This window comes from Ciconia boyciana, chromosome 18, assembly GCF_034638445.1.
Source record: "Ciconia boyciana chromosome 18, ASM3463844v1, whole genome shotgun sequence".
In the NCBI taxonomy this organism is placed as follows: domain Eukaryota; kingdom Metazoa; phylum Chordata; class Aves; order Ciconiiformes; family Ciconiidae; genus Ciconia; species Ciconia boyciana.
In genome coordinates this window covers 1,788,793-1,810,806 of record NC_132951.1, presented here as the reverse complement: position 1 = coordinate 1,810,806, position 22,014 = coordinate 1,788,793, and the positions used below count along the sequence as shown (strand labels likewise).

The following is a 22,014-nucleotide window of genomic DNA, read 5'->3' as shown; positions in this document are numbered from 1 at the left end:
CAGCAGCAGCCTTCATGTGTTAATTACACATGCGAAGCCCATTATGCAGAGAAAGGGCACCTGCTGGCAGTGCAAATGACTAGAATCTGCCCTTCCTGTGCAGTGAGTAAATTGAAGGTTCATTTCTACAGGAGATAATCGTTTTTAGATTCCGTTCCGTGTATCCTCGACATAGGCACATACTTAACATTTAAATCATCTGCAGAGGAACAAGCTCCCTTTAAATCTACATGTTTCAGTTCCTAGCACTTCACTTAAAAATGCTAGTTATCCCGGCTGGTTCCTTACTCTTGCTTAAATGCAGAGAAAACGTCGCACAGAACACTATCACTCTTAAAAAAACCCCAGCCAATCTCCACACTAAGAGCCACACTTAATATATGGTATCGTGTAACACAGTAAGTTTAAGTTTGGTTTTTTTCCCCAAGAAGGACTTTTTAAAATGCTAGAGGGCAGAGGGAGGCTGTTTCTATGTTTTCAAATAATTCCCAGAAGTGCATTAAGCACCACACTCCCACAAACATTTCTGCTACGCAGGGAGACCCGGAAGGCCAGCCAGCAGACCTTGCCAGTAAAGACAAAGGCGTTGAGTCCCTCAGGCTTTCCTGTGTCCTTCATCACTTGACTACGTGACCATGGAGCAGCAGGTCCATGTTTTCCTTGTGCTTTCCTTTTACCTCCAAGCCTGTAGAAGCCTCTCGTTACCCTTTACATCCCTCAGTTTAACTCCAGCCAAGCTTTGGCCTTACTAATACCATTCCTGCACGCACAGGGAACAATTCCATTAACTCTCTAACAGGGCTTGAAAGTTTAACTTCTCTAGGAAGCCTAAGGTAAGGCCACTCTTTCTAGGCAAACTTCATCTCCCTGCTACGTACACAGAGGGAAGGGGAAAAAAAAAAGGGCAAGTCACACAAACTGAGCGTGGGAAGCAGCACCTAACAGCTGAGCAACTAAAAGCAGCAGCATCTTAAACTTCCTCTTTGTTAATTACTCAGAGTGCTCATCCACCATTCCTGTGCACAGCAAATGGGAGAGATGATGTTATGGCTGATTAGGCTAAACTGTTTGACTTTACACTAGAAAAGAAAGTAAAAACTGAGAGACTGTTTGAGGGGCACTGTAGACAGGCTTCTGAACTATTAACCACGGAGTCCAAGACACACGCCTACTGACACGCTGATCTGGAGACCCCAACAGTGAATAAGGAGGCTTCTTGGGCCAGCTGGACAGTGTGGAATCATCAAATACGTTGGAAGGACCCTCAGGAGGACAACCAGTCCAAGCTCCTGGTCAAAACAGGACCAGCTTTGACATTATAGGAGGTTGCTCGTGGGCTGTGCCAAAATTTGACACACCATGATAATGAGTAAGTTTTTGAAAGGTTTATATTCATTCCCCTAAATAAGGTAAATATCATGTTCTAAACACACGCTGATAATAAAAGATCACCACAGGAAAATGAATTCCTTTCCACCATGCCCAACAGAAGTTCAGGAAAGCAGAAAAATAAGAGTATCTTCTCCACTGTATCCTCTACTGTTGGAGTCTTAATTCAGATTTTAACATTTAACACAGACATGCTGAAAACAGATTTTAATTACCCAACATCTAAGTTGCAGCATTCCATAGTAACCACCCATATTAGAGTATTTCAACATACTGATAGACGATTATATCTTGCCATGAAAATAAATTTTTTACTTACTAGGTTGGTTGCTTCCTTAATATGCCTATGTATTTTTAGAGTAACAGTCGCATCATAAGAGGACTTAAGACTTACTATACAGAAATGTGAAAACTGTTGTGAATCTAAGTGATACATATACATATATATAATATATACACACACATATATATAGCCTTACCAACAGTAGTCCAATAGATGTGGGGGCAGAACAGGAATGTAAACATGCTGCCAGAACATCGGGTAGAGCATAGCTGCAGACCCATGAATGCAGGCAGTTAACTGAAAAACACATATTAAAACAGGATCATAAATAAGACAAAAACCAAGCTTAAAAAGGCAAGGTTAGAAGAAAAAAGTAAAGAATCAATTCTGCTTTCATATCAACATGGTTTATTACAAAATATACAGTGCTCTTGTTAAAAAAAGGGGTATTGGTGGGTGAAGCATGACTTGTTTATGGTGGTTGTCATTTCACTGACTTTGTAAACAGCTGAGAACATGATTCATAAAACAAACAAAACCTGAAAAGAACACCCAGTGTTCTATAAAGCAACAGAAACATGGAAATGAAAACACAAAGGGAGCTAAAAAATAGTAAAGGCAAATCCCCCAATCCTGGTAATTACCATCCATTAAATATCATAAAACTGCACTGAAATTATAACACAAACTGAAAAAACATTGGAGCTCAGAAAGATGCAATGTGAGTGGCATACATTTCTTAAGAATATATCATACTAAACTCAGTGATTAAATTTTTATTATTTAAAAAGGGATTTGTATCTCATTGCCCTTCACCAAATCATTTGATCCATTGAATTTCTCAGTTATATTTTTAAAAATAACTCATTCAGAATAGTTTTGATGTTGGCAGGTACTGAATGAAAAAGATCACAAATAGCAAACACAAGTGCCAGTCAAGCCGTGGGGAGAACCCTCACAGAGCTTTGGAGGAAATTGCGTCTCTCGATCCTATTTCAAACGATAATTAATAATTTGGAAAAGAAGATAAGCAGGATATTTGTCACACTCACTAAGGATATTAAAATGGAGAAGGTGGTAATCCTCAATAAGGAAATCTCAGCAAAAGCTATAGTTAAAATACTGTAAGAGGAGGATATGAACACACACACCTACTTGGGAAAACATAAAATAAATAAATCAGAACACTCATACAAATAGACACATACATGGAAAAGACTAAGAGGTGACAGGCAATCACATCCACCCTGACAGTGTTTTGCAGTTTAGAGTGTCTTTTAATCTCAAACGATACCCAGTGCAAGTAGTACAATGTGTTTCACTTGCGAGACATTTGAAAACAATACTCAACAAAAGCCTACCAGTTATTTGAAGGTACGCTGAAATCAAGCATATAATGCTTGTCTGGACAATAGGAAGGAGGAAGAACACTGCTGACAAATATCGAAAAGACAAAGTCTAAAGGACTTAGGCCCTTGTGGTAGCCTGAAGTTGTGTGAGATGAAACTAAGCAAAGACAAATCATGACTTCAATCCTAATTCAGTTAGATGTGGTGTAACCTTAAAAAAAAGCAGACAACCCTCATTATCATTAATTTCCGTTAAGACGGACTACTGAATTATATACCACTTCACAGGGAACCCACGACTGGTTAAGAAAATGGTCTAGATGAGCTAATACAGTCTCTTAAGGCTCCATGTAAGGGAAAATCAGCTGGATGTAGTTTGGCTTATGTTCAATGCCAAAGCCTTTACGTAATTCCAATGCAATTTCTGTAAATAACAGAACCTGGTTTTCTGATTAAAATGCAGGTCATTAGGCAAGAAGATTGAAGACAGGCACATATTTTACGTGTTATTTTTTAAGCCTCTGAACAATACAGATCTGGATAAGCAATAAGAATGCACCAAGGAACATGGATTTTTTGGGAGAATTACTGTGGTTCTCTGCAGTGTGGTTCAGATAAGAACCACGGTGAGGTATCAGCTTCACAAGCAGGTGTTTTTCAAAAGCAGAAAAGTGACTATAAAGATGAACCAAAATACACTTTGCAATTTACAGCTCAAAATGGACACAGATTTTTTTCAGTCATTCAGAACCTAAGACCCAGTACGCCGCGTATAAACCCATACAGCACTTCAATGATAAAAATTTCAGACATAAAACCCCTCAAGTTGAAAAGCCAGAATTTTGACCTATACCGTGTACCTAGCTGAGAGATATTGTTATTGTGGCTAAAATACATGAATAATCTGTCTGTTTAATAACGGTTTTGAGCTCCAATCATCCCTATCACCTAATCAAGAAAAACCTAAGAAAAAGAATGGCCTACTAAGCCAGATCAAAAATCCCTTGTCTCCCAGTATTCTGTCCAACAGTGGTCAACACAAATTACTAAAACCATCGATCAACACATTCATCAATAAAATTGGTATTTTCCATTTTCTCTGTCCCCACCAGCTTGCAGCTCACACATCATGTGCCAATGAATTCAAATAAACACATTGAAAAGTGCAGCCCTGTCTCTTCATTTTGAGCCTATTCCCTCACAGTTTGGGCACTCTGAGTTTCGAGCATTTTGAGACAATAAATTAAAAAATCATCTCCTACCTATGTTCTAAGGGCCACGCATGATTTTCCATATTTCTATCAAGTTCCCTGCCTCCTTAGTATCTTTACCAGGCTGAATGAAGAGGTCTAGTCTACTCTGCTTTCTCTAACTGAGAGATTATTTTGTATATTTGCTTGTTCTTGTTACCCTTCTCTGTACTTTTCACTGTTTTACCTTATCATTTTTTATTTGGAGTAGGTAAGCACTCATGCGTATTCACAATGTGGGCAAGCCATGAACATATCTAGTGGCATTATGCCCTCTTTTTTGTTCTCTACTCCCTTCATAATAATTTCTTGGCTTCTAAGCCTTCAACTGAGTAATAAGCTGGCATTTTCATAGATTGATATCTCTCTTTTTTTAAAACCCTCCAGTATCTCTTTCCGAGTGGGAATAATTACTTCAGTTATTCAGACCATGATTGCTTACATGGTTAGAAGTGTTTTCTCCCATAAGCATTATTTTATATTTATCCATGCTATGCAACAAAATGACTGCCACAACTTTTTCTCCCCTTTTTAAAAATTGCTTTTCAGGAGGATATTGATCAAGTTCCAGAATAGAGCACTCCTGGACTGCTTAGCAACTTCCAGGATTAGGAAAACTGATAATTTTTCTCACCCTTTTTCTCCTCAATCTTTTAGCCAGTTGTTTACCCTCAAGAGGGTCAAACTCTCCTATGCCACAAAAATGTATTTAATAACTTTGAAGAATTCAACATTGTTCAATCTTACCTAGATTTTTAAAGATTTTTAAGATTTGAGGCATAGATTTCTTTTGCAAAGGTCATATTTACTCTTCCCATTAAACCTACATAGTCACTCCTCACCTTAGCACTGCTTGATTTGGCTGTGTCTTAACAAGAGGGTCCGCAAAGCTCAAACACATCCCAGTGCTGATAACATGTTTCCATAAGTGAGAATACGCAGGAATTTAAACTAGATTTGAACAACTGCCCTAAGGAAATAACATCTTCAAAAACAGACAGGGTACAGCAAGTATTTGAACAAGTACCTGTTCAGTCTTTCTCAATAAGAAAGCTCTTTATTAGCAGGTGAACATTATTTTATGGTCCACATGGGATGGAAAATTAGTATGTTAGAATACTAATTAAAGCAAAAGTTAGAAGCTACAAAATCTTGAATTTATACTGTATTTATGACTCATGAAACACTAAAGATTCACCCCTATCCCATTATCTTTCAACTTATCTTTATATTATTCCTACTGGAGAAGATGGTCCTCTCTCACATACTAGACAAAAGGCATAGCCTAGTTCCAAAATATGCAGCAGAAAAAAAAAGCATGCTTTCCCAATGTAATTTTTCCTCTATATTCCTAAATCCTTTATGTTTTCTGTTTCTGTTCTCCAAATCAAAAATATGTCTGGAAAAAATACTGTTTACAAATTTAATTCTTACTTAAAAATTGCTTCTATGAGGATCAAATGGGTTATTTCCTGGCATTATTATACAACATGGTTGCCGCTGTAGAAGAGTGAACTCAGTAATCCAAAGAGGCCCCTTACAAGCCCCCCTCCCATTGGTTTTAAAACTCAGCAAGAAAAGATGAAACAGGCATAATGCTCAACACTGCAGACATCTGAGCAGAACCTGTCATTTATTTTTGAGACGTACTCCCACCTTGCTATCTGGCATGAATTCAAATAACATACTACCATGAGTAAGCACCAGTACTGTCCTTCAACTCTGCCAAGATAAGGGCTCATAAAAAAGAAATAGCATATTTGCTGGAGACCTCACCTGATTAGTGGTGGCCATACAGAAAACAAGCACTTAATAATAAGCCAGCCTGAGAAATGCCCAACTGTCAAAACTATAGGAATCCAGGATTTTGAAATAAGATTAGTTCCACTACCTCAGCTTCCTGCAGCTGTTGCTAGAGCATGTAAAAAGATAGCTATGTAAGAAAGACACTGATTCACTAATTCACTTTTCACAGTTTTATATTTAGTACTCTAAAAGCCTTATTTGAGCAAATTAAATCAATGGGATTTTGTCATATATGTAAAAATTATAAACTGATGCTGAATTACAATAGGCCATTTTCCAGTGCATCTTACTCTCTCTCTCTCCTGGTGCATATATACTGCACAGTTTTACAGATGCAGTACATGGCTACCAACATGCAATATATACTGGAAAAAGTGACCACCTTTTGAGTGTTTGTAAGATCATTCTTCTGCATTACTCAGGGCTAAAAATAAAGTAGAAAGCTTAAGACTGAGCTACATAAGAATTAAGCAGTGAAAGCAGGGCTGTTGCAAAAGCTGCGTATGAAGGTCAAGACCTGTACTGGCAGGTTATCAGGACAGCAACAGAGCTCTTGGGAAGGAAGAGCTTGTACATTTAAAACGGTAGTTGTAAGACGGCTGTAGAACAAGAACTGTGCAAGCTCTTAGCTATGTTGCACCACAAGGGCATGTGGCGAATGGTAGTAATCATATGTTGTCTCTTCCTAAGGACCACCACCTCCTTATCCTCAGAGCCCTGAGGCACGTCAGAAACCAACCAGGGAATAAGAGGCTGTGCATCGGAGCTTTCCATGGCATGGAAGAAGTGACACGGCAAGCTCTCAGCTCCCAGGAATAAAAGAGTGTCCGCGTCAGAATGGTATTTTTTGCTTTGTACTAACACTGTAATAACAGAAAAATTACGTAGAGAAAGTCACCTCAGTATGATGGAGCCAAACGGAAACATCACAGATATTCACAAGTTTAAGCCTTTTAAGAGTCATGAGGCTTCATGTAAGCCACCTTTCTAAAATGAGAGACAACCTGCTGCTGCCCTTATCACAAGCAGTTAACATACCTTGTTGAGGCAGGGCTGCATGGGCAAGTTATGGTGGAAGAGAATACAGGATGCAAGGAAAGCTCTTCTGTTCCATTTTTTGCAACAGCAGGCTCCCACCAGCAGGTGGTCGTTTGCCAAGCACAGGTTTTTATCCATTTTGGTTCATATTTGGCTTTTCATGAGTAGTTAGATCACAGAATATGTAAAGAAATTTATCATGAATAATTGCTTTAACATTTTCAGAAATCATTTGAGTTTCCTTTTGTAGGAAAAAAAGAAAAAATCCAATAAAACAGCAATAAATCTTCCATAGCTTCAGTACACATGGTTTATAAAATAGCTAATAAACACAGCTGCATTCAGTTACCTCTAAACCTTATTCAGTTTAACTATATTAAGGATATTTCAAATCAAAATTTGAATTTGATATGCGGTATTATAACACAGAACTCATTCCACCATAAAAGACTTTCTATCCAGGACTCTCTAATTTTCTCTCTCTTACTGATATTAAATTTAAGCCTTAAGTATGAAGTGTGCCATGTCTTTCAAAGTTAAAAGAAATTAACTGCAAATAGGTCCCTTCCACTTTTTTGTTAAAAAACTAAAAACAAAGAAACCGATCCCCCTCACCACCACACCACCCTCACTTTACTTTGAGAATTCTCAGTTTGGTACGTTTCCAGTTACAAGGTCTTGGCTTCCGCTGAGCACAGTTTGAAATAAAATAATGCAGCTTGTTCCTACTGCTGGAACATGCAGAGCAGAGCGTGCAGGCAAGGAATCACTGGCTCTGGCCCAACACTTCAAACCTGTCTTACACTGTCACTCCAATCTTGGAGCAGTTTATATATAAAGTTGTAAGATAAGCACACACAGTATGAATACCCCTCCCTGCCGAAGAACCAGACATGCTTTTATCTTGGACAGAGGCAAAAGGAAGAGAAATAGCAGAAAGATAGGAAAGAAAACACAACCCTACTTGTGAAATGGCTCATTAGGGAAGGCAAAGTGACAGGTAAGTAATTCTTCTTCCCAGGCTCTGTCACAAAGGGAGAGATTAAACCAACCAACCACACAAATTTTGAAATGCTTTGGATAGGCATTCTCTTCTTTCCTCCTCTCTGATAATTTACTATTCTTTTCATTCTTCAGGTTTCTGAAATAAACACAACTCTCTCTCATTTTATTCAATCACCAGGCCTCGATTTGCTTATTTTAGTAGGGAGGACATAGAACACTTGGCAGATATAAAAGTTGAGATTTTACAAGTTTCCTATGATATTAAACTTTATAATACTTAAATTCTTTTGGTTAAATGTGGGATTGATTGTAAACATTTAGTAATTATTAACAGGTCCCAGAGATTATTCTAACTCTCCTAGTTTCACTTACCTTTCAAAACAATATTGTAATAGTTATTCTGAGATTAAGTATGAAGTCTTACTCTTTCATTTTTCTGCCCTGTATCAACAGACCATTCATACACAATTTTATGTACACAATTTCATCCTTCCATAGTATTTAAAATTCCATGAAGCAGTTTTAATCTCAAACACAAAGTAGGTCATGGTCATACAGTAAGAGACTAGTTAATAGCATACAAAATGGAAATAGAAGCTTGTATTTTAGAAAGGATTGCTCAAGTACTTAGTCCATAGCACTAGAAAGCAAAATTAGTTAAACCATCTTATGCTCGTCATTCATAAAGGAAAGCAATCAATACCCATGTACAGAGCAAACAGAATGAAAACTTAACATTTTCTTTTATAAAGAAAATCACAATCTTATTGACTGATAAACCTTGAAATGCATAACACAAAACTTTGAACTAAATCAAGCTGTGTGCTTGTTTTGATGTCCAGCCATTTTTAGAAGAGAGTACTCGAGAGTATTCAGTAGCTTTCATCTCTCAGACCCTTGATGGAGCCTAAGTAGCATTAAGACTACACCTTATCAAACAAAACTGCAAAAATGTGGATTGTCAATGTATTTTAGCCCACTCCTTTGGTCCATCCAGAGGTCACTGGAACATCCATTTGACAGCATCATTTATCTTTTTTTTTTCCTGTCAAGTAAATTATGAAAAAGGGACTTCACTATGGCATAAATGTTTCTACATTTGTGTAGCAAACAACCCCAAGAATTCCTGTATCCAAAAAACTCTTTTTCATTTGAACATTAAAGGCCAACAGGAGTTCACATCAAACCACACATAGTACCATCACATAGAACCACAGAATTGAGTTGAGGTTGCATAACTGAGGTTGGAAGGGAGACCTAGAGATCATCAGATCATTTCCTATATATGACTGTCATTTTAAAAAAAGTACTGTGAACAGAAGACATTATTCTGCATTTTACTTACAGTGCTCAGCTTACTACAACAAATGAGGATGCGGCGTTCATACAGCATACTGGCATAGAGATGCAGCATGTTGTTGACATCAACTGCTACAAAATACTCTGTCAGATTTCTCTGGGAAGAGAGAAAATAATTTTTGATTCATGATATTACAAAAACAAGTGTCCTTAACAAAAAAAATAACCAGATTTCATCCTGCTATTATGCTACATCCAGTACTTGGCTTAACAAAAGAAAGCAATGTGTCATCTTATGTCAGAGTACTTTGTAATTGCAATATCTTTCCCCTAACTTTTGAGGAGCTAGGTCTTGGAATAATAAAATCAATGATGTTTCACATACAGCTTCTTAAATACAAGATACTTCCCTGAGAAAAAAAAACGTCCTGTCACTTTCATGGAAACTTCAAAGCTGCCTGATAAAGTATTTAAAAAAAAAATAAAAGAAAAATCACACAACCCAATAAAAACAGGGGCTTTTAGTGGATAATTCGAATATGACAAATTCAAATGTAAGCTCAGTCTAGGCTAGAACAATTCTGATAATTAGAAGTACACGTGGGCATTTAACACGCAAGCTAAAAACAGTTACACAAGTTGTCTGAACTCCTCACTTCACGCACTCAGACACGTTTCCCCTCGGTGGAAGATAGAAAGCACCTCCTTGGGGGGCTGGGGAAACTGAGGAAGGAGACAGAGGATTCTCTCTCTCTGAAAATTTCAATGGATGCCCATCTCTGATGAAGAGGCAGGATTCAAACCTCCAATTTTACTTGAGTGATCAGTATGTTTATAGACTATAAAGAAAATTAATTGCAGTAGAATACTGCAAAGCAAAGCACATTTGTAATCTGCCTTTAAAGTACAGACAGAAAGACCATGACACAAGCAAGTAACACTGCCGAAACTTTACATATACACTTCCTAGGTAACACAGGTTTCTTCCTTGCTTTTGCTGCTCAGAATATGAAAAAGTACCTATGTAAACATTATTGTAAATAACTGAAAATCAAAAAAGAAAACAGAGCAAGCTGCACAAGAGGCTATGGCCACTTCATCCCCCACATCATCCCATCAGCCAGCAACATTATCCATTCATCACAACCAACGTCATTGCCCTGTGCACGTGCTGCAGTGGCATGAATCACGCATCATTTACCAAATAATTAAGATGTCTTCTAATAAACAGCAGAATGTGCTATCAAAACCAGAAAGCCACCATGTAGGTAACTTGAGCAAAATGTATTATGTTATGAGGGGCTTTTACAGTGCAAGGCGAACAAAAAAGGATTTTTGTTTGCAGAGGATATTTTCACTTCTTAAAACACAAACATTTAAAAAAAGGGTGGTGGTGGTGGTGGTGGAAAAGGTAATACACCCAAAAATGCTGAATTAGGGAATTTGTTTCCAAATGCTTCTTACAGATATGAAAGGGTTGCTATATGATAAAGACAGTCTTATACAAAAAGCACATGTGAGAGCAAAATTAGATTAGTCATGAATTCAACTGCAATCTTAATCATCGTTAAATAAAAAAGTGCAGAAAAGCAAAAAGCAAATATGATTTAGAAACTTAAAGAAGCTCAACAAAGCCTATTAGCACTTTTGACAGTTCCAAAGATAACTAAAACCACCAATACTTGGCCTGAGAAGTCTGCCAAGATGCTTCATACTGTGCAAAAATATGTTCCACAGCTTGCCATCCAAACACAAAGAACTAAAGAAAAATTAAGCATTGTATTTGGAAGACTTTTGTACCAGCATCTAGACAGATAAAAACTAAGCTCGTTATGGTTAGCTTCAAACATGTTAATATAAAACAATCATTCAGGTCTTTGTCACAGAAAAGCTATAGCCACAGACAGGTATATTCAAAGAAGGAAAAAAAAAAAGCCAACACATTTTGCCAAAAACCTATTAAACTATCATGTACTTTTTCTATATTTCTCATCCCATCTGTGCTGATTAGCATGATATTTTTGTCTAAACATAAGCTGTCTTCTCTACGGCTCTTCTTCCCCCTCTCACCCATCTTTCCACAACGCCAAAACACAGTGCATGACGACACAATTACTGCAAATAGTGTGAATTAAAAGAATTTTTAAGTAACACTGAACTCCCTTTGATGCCACCCAAATTAGGGCATGGCAAAAGAAGCCCATAAGCCCTACATTCTGCCTGAAGATGCAGATATGCATGTGCATGCATGTGTTTATAAGGCAACAATATCCACTAGTGAGAAGAAAATAGACACGGGGACTTGATTTGCAATTATTCTGTCATCAAATTTATTGTGGCGAAATACTGGCTTTGACACACAAACATACCTTCAGATGGAAAGATTTATAAGGTTCTAGTCTTCTCTGCTCTCAGAAATTTGCCAATGACACCTGCGAAGCATGTGGGCTGTATGGTAATGTATTGATACTACGGAAATTCACGTGTTAGCTCTAAGTTGTATTTATAAGAAAGCTGTCATCTTTGAAGATGAAATTGGGACTTACACATGTATTTTGAAAGACATGTCTCGTAAGTGACAAAACCATGAATGAGTTAAATAAATACAAATGAAAGCATTCCAATTTGCAGTATAATTGCTGTGTATTTTGTTTCCTAGGATTTAAACCTTTCTTGGGAGAGTAAAAAGTGGGATTTTCAAAATAAAATATGGGAACAGGTATCCCCACTCCTCTCAAAACTCAGTAAGGTGCTACAAAATTCCCTTATGCTCCTTTGAAAGTTCATTCCTAGATCAATCATCTGTTTGATCATTTGCTATCTAATATCAGTAAATGCACATGCACGCTGACTTTTGAGATTTAAAAAAAAAAAATTAATGTACTACTTTTTCTCCATCATCTAATGAAGACTTTCTCACTGAGGGAACAAAGCAATGAGCTCTCTCCTCTGCAAAGAGTGAAGCTCAAACATAGTGACATGGATTATAGTTCACCTATTTTAGTCTGCTCTTGAACAGCTTCGTTTACAACACTTCAGTAAATTTCCTGTTAGGTCAACGGAATTGAGGAATTCCCCATCTTATTTAGAAGTTTGTTGGCTTTGAAATATCACACATTCAAAATCTAACACGGGTTAGGTAATCTGGTATGCAGCTAACACTCTTTTATAATGCCATGCTGCTGTTTGGGAGATCAAAATAAAGAAGACAATACACTTTAGCAAATGGTATAAATATAGAAATAAAAGCAGAGGGTAGGGGGTGGGGAGAGGGGTGGTGTTTAAAAAAACCAGGTAGCAAAAGACATATGTTATAATGAGTGAAAAATCTGGCATTTTGAAATATAGGACTGAATGATACAAAAATACACCAGAACATCATCACCAAGAAAATGTCATCATTTCAGACTGCTAACTTACCTGATATTTCTGAAACACCACAGATACTACTAGGAAATTTAGTCTTGCACTGTATTTCCTGCAATGAGCCCAATTTACTTCTGAAGTCACAATGCATTTACAAATCTTTCATATAACTTAAATCTTTTGGAAAAGTGAATGCTTAGCTGTTGCATAAAAGCGTCCATGCTAAATGTTTTCGTGACTCATTAAACATATTGATCTGACACAAAGTCAGATAATTCCAACAAGTTTGTTAACATTCCAAATAGAGTTCTGTGCAGCTCTCCATTAATCATTACATACAACTTCAAAGTCTGGCACTACTAAAACTTTTGCTAATGTGGGTTTTAAAGTGTAATTACTGATAAGATATGTATAATTTTGAATAAATCAGGCCAATTGATTAAAATCCATGAAGATTTATGCTCATTTAATGTCCTTGTATTATCCTCTAGTATGCTCCAATTCTACATGAAAGTTGCATTAATAGACAGATAAAATCCTCATAAGAAATTACACAATAATTAGAAAAAAAAATAAACAAAACCAAAAGAAATGCCTGAAAAAGAGATGACAGTCAATTGCAACAACAGTTAAGACTGAGGGATTTGATTTTTAATATTTTTCTTTCTTACAGTGAGCCCTAGCTTTTTAAATTTGGAGATAGATATAGAGATAGATATATAGAGATAGATAGATAGATAGATAGATAGATAGATAGATAGATATAGAGAGAGAGATGAGCCTAAATATTTGTTAACTGAATGAAATGTTCTTCCACTTCTGTTCCCAGAGGTGCCCTGGTTCACCCCAAGCACTGCAAAGAGTCCATCCTTCACAGTGACATCACGGCACAGGATACCTACATCGGAACAGTCACATTCCCTCTGAGGCACATCAGCACCACTCAATGATTCAAAGAGGATGCTTTTTAGCATCACATGGCACTCCCTCCCATGAAGGCTGAGCGTTCCGCTTTCAAAGGATTTCCAACTCCTTCTGGCCCAAGGCCTCTGCTTTTATAACAGCCTTTGATTCATGAGCATTCATCATGTCTCCTGCTCAAATGTTTTGGGAAGCTGACTCATACCTTTGAATATAAAGCGAACATCACCAGCAGACATAACCAACAGAGCATAAATACAGCATACTTCCCGAAGCCTTTACTATGTAGCGTGTTATTAAGCTGTCCTGTGTCAGTTAAAGTAGGCCCAAGGCAGATGATCTACTTTTAATCCCTGCCACTGGTTTCTTACAATTACTAGCTCATTTCTCTCTGCCCTCCAATTTGCCAGCCTGTAAAATGGAAATAAACTTCCTCACTCTCCAGGTGATTTGAGGCTTATCAAACAAAAATTGTTAAAGTTTGAGATGATTAGCATAAAAGAGATTAACATAAAATATAACCCTTATAAACAAGTAAATTCATGTCTGATTAGGACAGAACACATTCCAGATTGACAGCTAGTTTACATTTAGGAACTGACTCTTAAATTACTCCTAATGTATAATATTTCTACAAAAATAAAGCACCTTAGAGGAAAAAGGACATCTATTAAATTTACTGACAGGATACGTGTCAGTATGAAAAGTCTACAACACAGAAAAGCTAGCAACTATGTTTTTAAACAGAGACAAAAAGCCCCAAATGTTAACTGCTATACAAATCATTCACAAACAAGATTAAAGGTCTTGATGATTTGATGATTCCCTTTTCTTTTTTTCTTTCATGCCATAAATCGAGGTATATGGTGCTAAGGCAGACCGCAAAATGTTCAAGAAAGAAAACTGAATGTCAGGCATAAAAATTTGGCTAAGAGACATAGCAGGAGCATATTAAAGAGTATTTAAGAGAAGCAAATGCCAGCATTGTCTTCCCACAGACCTATCATCTGGCTAGAAATCTGAGGCATGCTGAAACACATACAAGACGACTTCACGAGGCTTAAAAAGTCTCTGAAAAAGTGGCCCTAAAGAAACCAGGTATTTCAGAAAGCCATCTGACGGATCGTTTTTACTGGTCTCATGTCACTCTTTCAGAAGGGTCTCACTGTATGACTAGCAGATCTGCTTTTTTCTACCCATATCAATCTGTCCATTAGTACTTTATCCTTAATACATTTCAGCTTCTAATCACAAATGCAGATTGTCAACTCTGGAATGCTATTGTGTAAATAAGATACAGAAGAAAGATGTTATCACCAAGAAAAGAATGACCGCCTGAGCAACTACAGCTAATGCAAAGCTAATGCAACTACAGCTCTAAAGCAAAGAGCCTGGACGTTCATCTGAATCAATACAAAATGTTTTAAGTCAGGATGTATGATACCTGAATTCTGACAGCATCTTAAAGAACAAGGCAATTTAATACCAAAGTGGTATTTGATCTTTCTTCATACTAGCAATATGGATGTTTGAAACATCAAACTCTTTCACTGAAGATACTGATTATCAAGACTATATCCTTGGCTTGACTAATAAGTAGCCATAATGCTTTAATAAATAAAAACAACATTTTGTATTGAAAGATTTTTTTCAAATAAAATTAATTTAAAACCAGTATGTTATCTCTCCAGCAGGTCCCAACAATTATTTCCCAAGTTCAGTTTTTAGTTTCAGTTTCATGTTGTACTCAAAGTCTCATACCTCAAGAAAACCAACAAAACTACGTAAACAGTGTGAGGTCAGCAAGGGGAGAACAAAACACTAACCTGGATGCAGAAGAAAAAAATTGCTTCTTTAATTGTGAAATTATTAAGTTTCTTTTAAAACAGCAGTTCTTTGGAACTTATGAGAAGAAAACAGACCCTGATTCAAGTTAGCTATAAAGGTGAAATACCTCAACAGATTCTTGCCACCTTTTTTTATATAAATTAAAGTCTTGGTAAAATGGAGGAAATTCCTTTCTGTTGTAATCCTGCATTTTATGTAAAGGATGACTCTTGTAGTACTCACTCAAATGGCAATCACAAAACTGCCTTGAGATTACTTTCAAGAATTTTTCATAGGTTTATTGTAGTGAGCGAACTTTCACACAAATTACCTCCATCGTTGTTCTCTGAAATGCCACCCTACTGTTACATACAGTTACCAAATCACTGTTCTCTCCCAATTTTGAGTAGGCTAAAACTATAGATGTGTATTTTAAATTTCCTCATTTATTAGAACCAAGAAATCATGGAATGTTAACAGTAAGTAATAATAGACTGGTGATAATAATAAAAGCTTTATATTTTTAAAATAAATATCTTGACTTACAGCTTAAGATAATTATGCTGTCAATTCCCTGTTCATCTGGTGTCTTTTCTTAATTAAAATGGCAAACGTTAAATTTTACTGTTACGTTGTACTTCAAAAGGCCTGTTACTCATGTACTTCTGCAGTTAGGAACACAATGTTTTCCGCCCAATACTTACTATAAATTAACCACCTAAAGCTTAGTTCAACATCTAGCAATATTTTACAGAATATAACCTCTTCCTCTGCCAAACAGAGGTAACAATTGTTATCTATTTTGCTGCTGACATTAACCAGAAATGGTAAAGTGCACGGTCCTCTAGAGTACTCACATTTTCAGGTATGCTAGGAAGCTCTCTGATGTCAGGCACAGTGAAGTAAGAGTGCTAAAAAAAGAGCAAATATTGATTATTGCAATATTGTCAAAAGTAATCTAAATTTATCGCTTGGTATTAGTAACAGCAGTAATAGTGGTTGCTCAGCTAAGTAAAAATGACAGAACATTTGTTACCAACTACCAGTATGACTTCTTTGTCATGGATTTCAAAAGCTGGATTCTCAGATCACACATGCAATATGAAATGCATTAAGATAGAAAGTATCGAATGCTCCTGAAAAGTTATATTACATTTTTTTGTTCTTCAGAGACACTGATACAGACAGACTCACACAATGTATGACATATGCCAAGGAAACTCCAAGGCAGTCTATAATTCAAGCCATCTTTCCACAGCCCACCGGAGGCTGCATGACGGACTACAGGAAGCAACAGCAAGCAGGTCCTTTTCTGACTTACAGCATCAGTAAGTTTCATTCAAGACAGTGGTGAAGTTATGGAACTTTACTGGGAAATGCTTCCTAAAGTTTTATGCCTACTTACCTGAAAAATATTACTAAAGTTCTAGGTCACTTTTATATGCCTTAAATAACACATTTTGAAAGACTATATTGGTCTCACAATTTCATAATCCATTCTATTGTTACATTTTTTTAATTGCCTGCATTCCAAGAAACCAAGTTCACTCTAGTTCCCAATCTGACCATGCATGACTTGCATGATTCTTGGTTAGGGCTCCAGGAAAGGAAAGAAGAGAATGCGACTAAACTGATTTTGTAAATCAATGTTGTATACAATTTATATTATTGTTAAGATTTTCACAATTTGTCTTAGGTCTACTTATTAATTACTCGCTGAAGCTTTAAAGGTTGGTTATATTCTTGGCATAGTTCCACAACTGGCACAGTTTTCTTGTATATATATCTCAGACATTTCAGTGCTTCATGAACGGTCTATAACCCGAAATAGCAAGCGGGTATAACAGCTACACTGAATATAGACATTACATGTATAAACACAAATTTTTGCTTTTTGATATATCACTGTTTTAGTTTGGTTGAAAAGATGCAATGCAAAGATACAGGAATAGTATACGCAATTATATCACATATAGGAACCTCACCCCGACCCCAAAATAGGCTTGTAAACAGCCAAAATAAAATGCGTAAAGACACCACAGCTAACAGTCCCTTGGCTGCTTTTTTTATATCCTTTCTTGCTTCATTGCCCATGAAATGTCTGAGACAAGGGGAGACCGGCAGCATTCCTTGAAACCACTGGTATGAAAAAACTGAAATATCCCAACTGATCATTGCCTTTTGAGACAGCTCGTCCCCTTAAACAGAAATGCCGTTCACAAAAGAGCTCGCCTCAAGAGGACTGGGACATTTCTACTGCCAGCTGGTGACCTAGCAAGGCCAAACAAGTGTTACCTGTCGACTGACATTACAGGGTGAAGTGATGAGACTAAGCTGCTTGTTGCCAAAAAGTACTTTAGAAGAAGGAGTAAAGGAAATGAGAGGGAGAAGAGAACTGTGGCTGCACACACCACTAGTTTCCATGTGAACTCTAAATGACTAATTGGCAACTGCAGCAATGTGCATCTTAAGTATTTTTTCACTACAGCCTGGAACACAAGGTTGTTCTGCAAAAATTAATTTGAGGACAAAAACCCCAAAAGACTAAATTAAAAATACAGTCCCATCAATAAAATCCCACACCTATTCTTTCAGTGTTCTTTGATTAATTTTCTCACAAGATATAAAAATGAAATAAATCCTTTTTTGTGGGGGTTTTTTTGTGGGGAGGAAGAGGAAAAGGAATCAGAAAATGTGATAAACAGTTAATACTCAAACCACTGCTATGACAGGTATGTGACTGTTTGCTTTCCAGTCTTGTCCCCCTTGCATACTTGCAAGATCTAGGAGTTCTGCAGAAGTGTGGGCAATAAATGTCATGTTGCTGCTCTGTGACCTCTCGCAGGTCACAGACGATATGGTGAGAAATTTCCATGGGGAATATACACAATCTTCCTCCAATCAAAGAACAGCCTTTCAAAGACATTTGAGGTTAAGGAAAGGGAAACAGAGGGCCCCAAATGTGAAAAGGGGAATTTCACAGCTCTCTGTCCTCACAGGAAAACAACATCTGTGTACCAAGTTCCAAAAAAGAGAATTGCTTTTGACATTCCTCTATTATGATATGTAATGAAAATTAAACACCTTAGTTTACATCTCTCCCACTTCACTTACCACTCCAAGATGAACAGAGGTTCCTGGCTCAGGGATGGTAAGTTTATGAAATGTTTCCAGGAGTTCACTCCTTTGACTATCCTGAAATAAGGAGGGGAAGAAAAAAAAAAAAAAAAAGAATACTAAGTAGGCATTGCTATAACAAGCTAAACTCCCAAGATGGGAGGGCAACATTTGTGGAATTGGGGGCTTAGAGAACTTGCAAATGTAAAGAAAAAAGTGAAAATAGATTTATACATTAGACTATGAACAGAAATAAATGCAGTTTCCTCTGACAGCTGGGTTTTATAACACGATTTTTTTAGAATATATTTTTTTCCATATGTATTTCTACATATTTCTGCAACCTACTGAGTCACCAACCTATGCACTACATAGTTATTCACCTCTGAGCAAGCCAGTTTTCACTGCAAGTTCTTTATAACACCTCGCTAGCTTAGGGTAAAGCCTAGGGTAAAAAAATTTATTTAATCTATCTAGATGAAGATGTGATCCTAAGTGCTTCCACCTCAAATGTGAATTATTCTGACAAATGCAAAATACAATTATTACCACAAAATGGTAATAAATCAAAGCAGCAACCTAACTGGGAAGATTATACTTGTAATATTTTAAATACCTGAAACTAGGCTAGGTGTTGCAATCCTATATGTGATTACTCTGTATCATGAATTATCATTTATAAACCGAGAAGCAAATTTTAATGGCTTAGTTCACATTTTGTCACTGTCTCAAGACTGAATTTTACTTTTTTGCTTCTAAAGCAAAACAGCATCTGAAGAGCTTAGGCTAGATGATGCTATGTGGGTAAGCATTTTGCATCAGTAAGCTTAGTTCTACACTTACTTTACATGACAAGTAAACTCGAATAAGACATCTGTCAAAGATTCCTGAAACACTGCAATACGGGAATTGCATGGATGTGCTGAATACAGTTCAGGTAGTCAAAAAGTCTGCACAGTATGGGTGACTGCAGGGAAACCATTAACTTGTGTTGGATCCACAGTCACATTCGTGGACTTTATCTTTTTGCAAAAATAATTTAAAAGCATATTTATTTTTAAAAGGCACTTGCCAAGCTTTCAGCTTGGCTGAATATGATCTTCTATATTACTGCATCATACAGATTAATAATTCATGTGGTCATCTCTGATATAAACTCTTCTTAAAACAGCTTGTTTTCATCCTCTCTCCCTCATTTGACATTGGGGCAGGGAAAACAAGGGTTAGTACTTTAGAATAATACCTGTCCTTTTGCTGAATAATCTGCCAAGACATTGAGCAGCTTATAAAAGACTTCAAACCATGGGAGGTAACTAAAAAAAAAAAGAAAGAAAAAGCATACATTTAACTTGGTAAATCTCAGTTAATAAATCCAAGATTGCTGGCCTTTACTATATAGATGCATCCTAACAACAGCCTCTACTGGACATGACACTTTATAGATATCTGTTCGGAAAGCCACATCAGCCCTTCCATCTGAAGGAGAACACCGCCAGAAGGCTGAAGCACCCCTTTCCTTTGAGGACTGAGCTTCAGTACTTGCTCTTCGCTGGCGTCTCCAGCTACCTCTGGGCACTAAACACCAAGTGTAGTACAAGCTGTAAATGCCCTCGGGCACCAGGCAGGCCAGTGTGGGAGCTCACCTTTCTCCCCACCCTGTACAGAACAAACATACAATCCGATGGAAGTTTTTAACCTGTAAGATAAATGTGCACTACTGTATCTATGTTCATGTATGGTGGAACATTTTTAATCATAATTATTTCCCAAAGTACATGTTGAATAACTAGTCTTCTGTACAGCTGCTGAGGGTCCTCATAAACTGAAGACAGACCATTGTTTTGGTTTTGAATCCTGATACAACCGGATTTTTTTAATTGCATAACCAGTATCTCAGTTTTTAACCACTGTCAAATCTTATTCCACATCCTATATCATTGTATTTAGGCCAGCCCTAAGGTTAGGTCAAATAGAAACTTTACCTTCAGCAAATTTGTACTCAACTTACAAAAGTAATGAAGAAACAAGATTAAAAGACAACCATGCAGAAAAATCACATCTTTTCAATCACATGCTTCACATCCATTCCATAAAACAAGACAGACAACTGAGATGTTACTTTTCACTACAGTATGCTTTGGTACGATTTTGTACCCTATTTGCATGACACAGTTCTTTATTTCAATTCCTTTTTAAATACCGGCAAGGAATTTCCCCTCAGCTGTAGCAAATAGGAAAGCAAGTTCGCGTGACGCACAAACTGATTCTTCTTTTAATCACAGATGCTTTCTGAAGCAAATGGATTCTATTTTGATATAGTTAGACAGGATTTAAAGTTTTTATAAAATATGACTACATCCTGACAACTATAAAGAACTGAGTGCCCCATGGTCCCTAACTGTACAGCTTTTAGTAACAAATGAAGTGAGAAGCTATATATGAGACAGATAAAGTGAATGGCACTCCATCATGAACATTTGTTTGAAGCCTGCAAATGCTACTGTAAAATGTAAGTAGCTTATCAAAATATACTGATAAGCAACTTAACTTTTCATGTTATATGACAGTATTATCATTTAAATTAATATGCTCTAAGCATCTTTACAAACTATGTATTAGAATAGAGCAGAAAGACAGACAATTACCACTTTAAACAGCATTTAAGTTTGGCATTATATTGTAAACAATCAAGAAGGATTAGTTAGAAGATAAGTTTCTTTCTTTCTGTTTAGTTAAATAAACTTCAGCAGAGTTAAAAGCCATTACAAGAGTAACAAGAAATCCTCTCAAAACATATCTGCTAAGTAGAGATTAAGAACCTGGTCAACAAACCCTTGCAAGGCATCTATCAAAAGAGTTTGAAAAGACAGAAAACCGAGACGGCAGAAAGCTCCCTGACAGCATGAAACCCAAACTTATTTCAGGAAGGCATATTTAAAGTTCTACTTAATTGCTCAGGGACCTTGCTGGAAAACTACATTTACAGAATTAAAATGAGACTCTTTTCAAATATTATTGTGTTTACACTCTATGTGTCAGTATAAAAGCAATAAACACAAGCACGTTACCTCAGCCTCTGGTTGCCAGAGCTGCCCTTCATTTAGAGCCCCACCGCCTGCGGGCGAGGACAGACCAGGTTCTCAGCACCGTTAGCAACAAAGGGTGCATGTACCCAACAGGGACAATGCTGAGCTCTGAAACCAAGGTCAGGTTGTGTTCTTTCTTCAAAGATTTACTTATCTGTCCTGTCGGGGGCCTGTTTGTTCACAGCTAAACCTCACTACAGATTCAAGGGAGTTTTCTTTACTACCACAATACACGAAAACATGACAAATTTGTAGGTTCTATCCATGAGAATACTCCA

General features: G+C 36.9%; 1 protein-coding gene across 5 annotated transcripts in view; it reads right to left on the bottom strand.

Annotated features, from left to right (window-relative positions):
* DENND1A (DENN domain containing 1A) overlaps positions 1-22,014 on the bottom strand; it is a 218,524-nt gene that overhangs the window by 107,125 nt on the left and 89,385 nt on the right. For all 5 annotated transcript variants that reach the window (XR_012045633.1, XM_072882845.1, XM_072882843.1 and 2 more), the window contains exons 6-10: positions 19,894-19,963; positions 18,648-18,728; positions 16,391-16,444; positions 9,466-9,576; positions 1,869-1,969 (exon numbers count right to left, since the gene is read on the bottom strand). Coding sequence is in view for 4 of the 5 variants with exons in the window: in XM_072882845.1 (XP_072738946.1) it covers positions 1,869-1,969; positions 9,466-9,576; positions 16,391-16,444; positions 18,648-18,728; positions 19,894-19,963 (417 nt within the window). In the remaining variant the exon portion in view is untranslated. The remainder of the gene's footprint in view (positions 1-1,868; positions 1,970-9,465; positions 9,577-16,390; positions 16,445-18,647; positions 18,729-19,893; positions 19,964-22,014) is intronic.